At 40.0% G+C, this 7037-nt stretch overlaps 1 protein-coding gene across 1 annotated transcript; it reads right to left on the bottom strand.

Annotated features, from left to right (window-relative positions):
- Window positions 1-1802: 1802 nt before the first annotated feature.
- LOC134815517 (uncharacterized protein K02A2.6-like) lies at window positions 1803-6122 on the bottom strand. Its single transcript, XM_063824057.1, has 3 exons — window positions 5557-6122; window positions 5184-5409; window positions 1803-5009 (listed from the first exon to the last, which is right to left on the bottom strand). The coding sequence occupies exons 1-3, from the start codon at window positions 6120-6122 to the stop codon at window positions 1803-1805; spliced, it is 3999 nt and encodes a 1332-aa protein (XP_063680127.1).
- Window positions 6123-7037: the final 915 nt, after the last annotated feature.

Here is a 7037-nt window from a genome sequence, read left to right on the forward strand (position 1 = left end):
GAAGGATTTTTTGACAGGTTAATTGGAATTGAATAGTTATATCTAATAGTCCAGTTAGCAGTTACCAATACCTATCGTAGCCGGTCGTTAACTGATCAGCTATGTTAGAGGTAAAAATACACCTTTTTCTACAGCATACACCAAGATCAAGAAAAGCAAAAGTTAACCGTAAAAGATAGGTAAGAATCATTAAAAACATTAGCATGCATGTGAATACGTTGAGTTAGAACGTACGATTTACATTAACAGATGACGGAGACATTATCCAGATCTCTGTCAGTCAAGAAATTACGTAATAATGCACCAAACAGCAGGGTTCACCAATTTATTCCTGACGCTGGAGAGTTCCATTTGCAGATGTGCTATATGGACGTGAGTTTTCCGAACATAGACATAAGTTTTTTCTAATATTATATTTTTTCGCCCTTTATTGAAGCATTAAGCTTACATATGGACCGACCAGCATCGCCTTTTATGTCAACTAATATAAAATAGAGGCTATGATGAAAGAGTACGAAAGCTCTGGAACAAAAAATTTCAAAGTAACATACACGGGAGCGTGTACTACTGCCGGAAATAAGGGAGCAGCAACAAAAGATGTGAAGCATCGATACGATAAAGTGTTTGACATGCTATCAGCTATGTTAGAGGTAAAAATAGCAAAAGTTAAGTGTAAAAAAGTGTAGTGACCACTACAACTGGTGTTTTGGTGTCCCTAATTTGGTCACTTGTCAAGGCATGTACACAATTTTATTTGAAATAAAATGACGTATTTGCATAACAATTTTGAAGTTTATAGGGCAGTATTTGTGTTCTATAATATTAGAAAGGTTTCTGAATACAAGCGGAAGTAGAAAAAGCACCGTTTCTATTTGCCACAGGAAATACGAGTTTGAGTTGGGCAGCGGAAGATAGAGTGGTATACACAGCGACACAAACAGAGACGACCATCACAAACAGCCAATTATCACAAACACTACTAGAAGGTAAATCTCAAATTAATAGCACTTTTCCCAAAACTCAGCATTAGTGCACTTTCTAAAATATTTATAGGTTTCTGTTATCAATTTGATAGGTTTCTGTTATCAATTTGATCAAATGGAAAAAAATTTAACATAAATCGATGGATAAATGTAGGGTGTATTGTGAGAAGAAACGGTGGACTAAACATGGCTGCTCTAGTTCACATTGATAGTCATTGATAGTCATCCCTACTTGATTGACAGCTCACGGCGAGTTAGTTTGGATATGGGTCAACACAATCAGCTCGTGCAGAGAGATTCTGTTCTCTGTGTTATGAATCGTTGTGACAAGGTAAACGCAAGACTAAAAGCTAAAAGCTAAACCAAAACCAAAACCAAAACCAAAACCCAGGTAGTCATCCTGAATAGTATATCGGTTAATCATACAATAAATTACTAGAATATATAACATCCCGTTCAACTAAAAAGTGTTAAAAAACAATATAGATTTAATAATTTAACTGAATTCGTAAAAAAAATGTGATATAAATCGATCGTACAAAATTTAAAATGTTGAAAACGTGGTCAAAATGAAATCTACAAAATTGTTAAGTGAACTCACGTGAAAATACTGAAACGTGTTGCGCTCGCTACACGATTTAAAACTTAGCGCATTCCGTTTAAAACAAAAAATAACGTGTTATTCTTCAAAACTTAAACGTGACAGGGAATATTTATAACTTTATGTTTGATCTGGATAATTTAACTGGATTAATGTGTGGTTAGATTTACACATTCAAAATAAAACAACTGTCATAAAATGTGATAATGAAACGTGTTTTATGTTCCTCCCAGTTTGCGGTAACTTAGCCTATCTGGTGGTTTACTATCACGTGCAAAGTTTGCTGGCAGAAGCAAATTAGGTTGTTGCAATTCATGCTCTCTATTAATGTTAGGTTTTATAGTGCTACGGTTAATTTCTATGGCAAGCTCACGTGGTTTAAGTACAGGTTGTGCAGTGATTATAGGTTCAATGGCTGCCTTATGGTCAGGCTCGGCGGGTAGATTTGGATTATTACCAACTATAATCGAAGTTTCCGGCTCTGTACTCTCAGGTAAGCTAGCTATCTTCTCGAAATCACCCTCAATAGCTGTAGAGCTCTGCTCATCTCTTATCTCCAGCTCAACTCGTGGTGTATCCGGATCTGTTTGTTGCAACGGTTCTGACACAACAGATCTCTTGATTACCTGGTCCAAATGCTTGCGGTAGACTCCATCAGGTGTCTTGATCAGTAGCACTTTGGTACCTTCCTTACCCTCGATAACACCGTTTCTCCAGCACTTCTTGTTCTCATCATAGAACGATATAGTGTCATCAATCTTCAGATCACGAAGTCTCGATTCAGCAATCGTGTTCTGATCGTTTAAAGCAACTTTGGCAAACTTACTACTCGAACTCGGGTGTAGAAAACTCAAGGCGTTTCTCGTCCGTCGTTTCATCATCGCAACTGCAGGCTCTACTCCGGTAGTGGTGTGTGGTGTGTTGCGGTAGTTTAGCAGCCAATCAGCCAGGTTACACATAACGTCAGGGTTTATCAAGATCATCCGTTTCATAGCTCTTTTAAACAGTCCGACTGCAACTTCTGCTTGTCCATTACTTGCAGGTGAGTAAGCAGGAATAAGCACGTGTCGAATCTGGTTATTGTTCGTGAATACTTTAAACTCTTCTGAAGTTAAACTCGATCCATTGTCTGATACTAGTATCTTGGGTAGTCCCCAACGGCTAAAGATGTCTCGTAACTCTTGAATCACTTTCTTACTTGTAATGTTCGTCATTCTAACAACTTCTAACCATTTTGAATACGAACAGATAACTATCAGCCACATAGATCCAAGAAAGGGTCCACAGAAATCTAGATGAATCCGCTCCCAAGCCTCCATAGTTTTAGCCCATGGGTGTGGTGTAGATCTAGCGGGTTTCTTCTGGTTTAGTTGACATGGTTCACATAGTTTAACCATTTTCTCGATCTCAGCATCCATGTTTGGCCAATAAACATAGCCTCTCGCTAGTGCTTTGGTCTGTGAAATGCCCATGTGTGTTGCATGAAGCATTGAAAGCACGCTCTTTCTCATACTCTCTGGAATAACAACTCGAGATCCCCAGACAATACAGTTCTGGTCTACTGACAACTCGTTTCGACGTGTGTAAAACGGTTTCAGCTCGACATCAACAGGGGGTTTCTCGTTCCAGCCGTCTTTAACAAACTGTAACACTCGACCAAGTGTCTTGTCTCTTCTTGTGTGACTAGCTATTAACTCAGCGTCAATCAAAGGTTTGTCATCACCGAAGTAGTGCACGCTGAAAACAGTATCTAGAGGTTTCATTTCAAACTCCTCTGTTAACTCGTCATCAAACTCTCTCGTCTCTGCCGATGTGTCTAAAGGCAGTGGAAAACGGGAACATAGATCAGCATTACAATGTTTACCAGTGGGTCGAAACTGGATCTTGTAAGTGTAACCGCTTAGGAACAATGACCATCGTTGTAAACGACCTGCCACCATGCTAGGAATCCCACGACTAGGGTGAAAGATAGATTCCAGCGGCTTGTGGTCTGTAACTAGGGTAAACGGTCGTCCAAAAAGATAACGGTGCAGTCTCTTAGTCGCCCAAACTATTGCCAATGCTTCTTTTTCTATCATGGAATAGTTTCTCTCAGATTTCGTCAGAGTTCGAGATATATACTCGATCGGTCGCTCTGTCCCATTTTCATCAATATGTGACATAACAGCTCCTAAACCAACGGATGAAGCGTCCGTGTCAAGCTTTAACTCCAGCTCAGGGTTGTAGACTGTTAGAACCAAGTCAGACGATAACAGTGCTTTTAACTCATCAAAAGCTCTCTTTTCTCTATCTCCAAAGTGGAAAATACTGTCAGCGGGTCTTAAACGGTTAAGTGGTTCAACAACTGTTGACATGTTGGGAATAAAACGTGAATAGTACTGTGCACCACCAAGAAATGATATCATCTCCGCTCTAGTAGTTGGATACGGTGCTCTCACTATGGTTTCAACTTTCGAACTCAGCGGTCTTATCCCGTCAGCAGATACTTCATGGCCTAGAAATGTCACCTTAGGCTCCATGAAAACACACTTGTCTAGCCGGCATTTGTAGCCTTCATTCTCTAGTGCTGTAATCACCGTTCTCACGTTCTTCATGTGACTCTCATCATCAGGTCCAGTTATTAGAATGTCGTCAACACGCCATGCTGTGTTCTCTGTCTTTCTCAAGGTATCATCAATCTTGCGTTCAAATATCGGTCCGGCAGATGAAATACCGAATGGTAGAGAAGTAGGACTGAACAATCCTTTGTGTGTGTTCAAAGTCACAATCTTTTGGTCACATTCTCTTAACTTCAAACTATTATAAGCGGCTCTGATATCCAGCTTAGTAAACAGTTTACCTCCGACAATCTTACTCAAGCAATCTTCTATCGTAGGAAGTGGGTAAATAGCTGTGTCGAGATTAGGATTTACAGTAGTCTTGTAGTCACCACATATGCGAATCGTACCATCCGCTTTCATGACAGGAACTATGGGTGAAGCCCAGTCTGAGTGCTCTGTTGGAATCAGCTGTCCATTCTTCACTAACTCGTCTATGGCTTTCCCAACCTTGTCTACGATGGCAAATGGGACCTGCCTTGCCTTGCAAAACTTTGCTCTCGCATCAGGCTTAAATTGTAGACAAGCTTCGAATCCTTTAACAGTTCCAACACCAGGATCGAACACAGGACTGCGGAGTATCTCACTAACAAATTCATCTCTCTGAAGCTTGGAGACAGCGTAAGATTGTTCAACATCAACAAGTCCTATCATATGATCCAACCAGTCTTTACCAAACATCTGGATGATCCACTCTCGACCTAGGAGTGTGGGAAACCGACAATCGACAACATATAGTGGTAAAATCCATTTCTTACCTCTAAATTCAACGTTTACAAGGGCCTTGCAGTCAATGCTTTCACAATTAAAATTAGCTACTCGCAATTTCTGGGAACATGGAACAATCTGGCAATCAGTTAGTCCTAGTCTAGCAAAATCAGACTTACTTATACAGCTTAAAGATGAACCAGTATCTAACTCCATTTTCAAAATCTTATCATTAATCTTAACTTTAAGAAATGGTTTCTGATTACAATCAATACAACTGGATAAATTACTAACAACTGATGCAGGAAGAGTACCATCGGGAACAGGAGTCTGTACTGGAATCTGGACAGGATCAGCCGTCTCCACGCAGTACAACGTGTTCTCCGACTCTTGATGTGTGTACCCATAATCAGCAGCGCAAGCGTTGCCATCATCATGATCACCAATCCCTTCAACACAATGGGATTGCTTCTTAGCGGAACGACAGTTCTTCGCGATATGTCCGGGTTTGCGACAGTTTCTGCAACGAACTTTGCAGTTTTTCGCAACATGACCACGAACAGTACAACGTGAACAAACAATGCTAAGGTCGGCCTTCTGATGGAACTTAGAGTTTTGAGGTTTTTGAAACTTCCCGGGTTTTTGAACATAGTGTGTTGTGACTGACATTGAACTTTGCAGAGCGTTCTCCTTCGTCTGAGCTTTATCAAACAGGCTGGCAGACGTGTCGTTGGTAGCAGATTCTGATATGAGTTCAGCACGTATCCTATCAGAGGATAGTCCAGCCACAAAACGTGTACGCACCATTAAATCAAACAAATCACCGAACTGACAAACATTAGCAGCTTCCTTCAATCGTGACATAAAAGTACATAAGGATTCACCAGCAATCTGATTTAAAGTCATAAACTTCTGCTGTTGAGCTACAATGTTTGTTTTGGGTGATAACCGATCAACAAGAGTTTTTCTCAGGGTAGCGTAGGTAGTGTCTTTAATTTCATCTGGAAATGTAAATGCACGCAACTTCTTCAACGCGTCAGGCCCCAGATTGACTGTTAACAGTGTTCTCATGAGTTCTGCTTTTTTAGCAGTTTTCTCGTTTGCGTCATCTGGTAACTTATCTGCGTGTGCGAAAATGAACACAGAAGCGGCGTTTTCAAAGATTTCCAGCCACTCTCTGACACAATCAGTTTCCTTGGATAAGCGTAAGTTCGAAACCAGACTCGTCGCCATTGTTATGAATCGTTGTGACAAGGTAAACGCAAGACTAAAAGCTAAAAGCTAAACCAAAACCAAAACCAAAACCAAAACCCAGGTAGTCATCCTGAATAGTATATCGGTTAATCATACAATAAATTACTAGAATATATAACACTCTGCATATATAGAAGATTATAATAACATAATATTATATTATACATAAATCTTACGCTAACTGGTATAATATGCCTTTTTTTAGCTTAGACCTAGGATTTGTTACAATTAAGCATATTTCCATTTCACGAAAATCCTGGAATGCAAAACTACTAAAAGGAAAACAGTCTCGGACGTGCGGATTCTCGAGCTATATCTCAGGGTAACCCTGGAAGAAATCCGCCAGCTTGAGAACATCCTCAAGAGGAACTCTCCAAATCTCTTCTAATCTATATCAGATTAGACACTGATCATGTATTGCGGCACGATTTAAATTTATTCAATAAATTTAAATGTCAGTTCAGCTGTGATACAAATAAGGTGCAATAACGATATCCAGAAACAAGGGAGGAGGAACCGCAGCAGAACGGGATTATATCAGGAGAAAAAGAGATAAGGACGGTCACATAAATGTGATAAGTACAAAGGAAGTTAACTCGCAAAGAGTACCAGCATTTAAACCCCCTCCCTAAACAGGTTAGGTACAGCAGAAAAAGTCACATCAAGGACGATAGCAGAAGAGCAGGAACAGTTTTGGGCGACCTACGCAGAAATAACACAAGGAGCAACACCAAACATACGAGTTTAAGGTAACACACAGGACATTGGACAAGGCTCCTCTAACAAGAATGAATCAAGAATATCAAACAAACGGATGAAATGATTTACCATATTACTTGAACTGCACCGATGGGTTTATCGCTGTGTGATTGCTTAAACAAACAAGATAAGAAG

Source organism: Bolinopsis microptera, chromosome 5, assembly GCF_026151205.1.
Source record: "Bolinopsis microptera isolate Bmic1 chromosome 5, MBARI_Bmic_1.0, whole genome shotgun sequence".
In the NCBI taxonomy this organism is placed as follows: Eukaryota; Metazoa; Ctenophora; class Tentaculata; order Lobata; family Bolinopsidae; genus Bolinopsis; species Bolinopsis microptera.

Excerpts from the sequence above, each read along its gene's own strand:
- LOC134815517 (XM_063824057.1), bottom strand. The coding sequence starts at position 6,122 with ATGGCGACGAGTCTGGTTTCGAACTTACGCTTATCCAAGGAAACTGAT. Across the intron at positions 5,410-5,556 it reads AACGCTCTGCAAAGTTCAAT|AAACTGTCGCAAACCCGGAC; the intron begins GTCAGTCACAAC and ends AGTTCGTTGCAG. Across the intron at positions 5,010-5,183 it reads GTACTCTTCCTGCATCAGTT|AAATTGCGAGTAGCTAATTT; the intron begins GTTAGTAATTTA and ends CCATGTTCCCAG.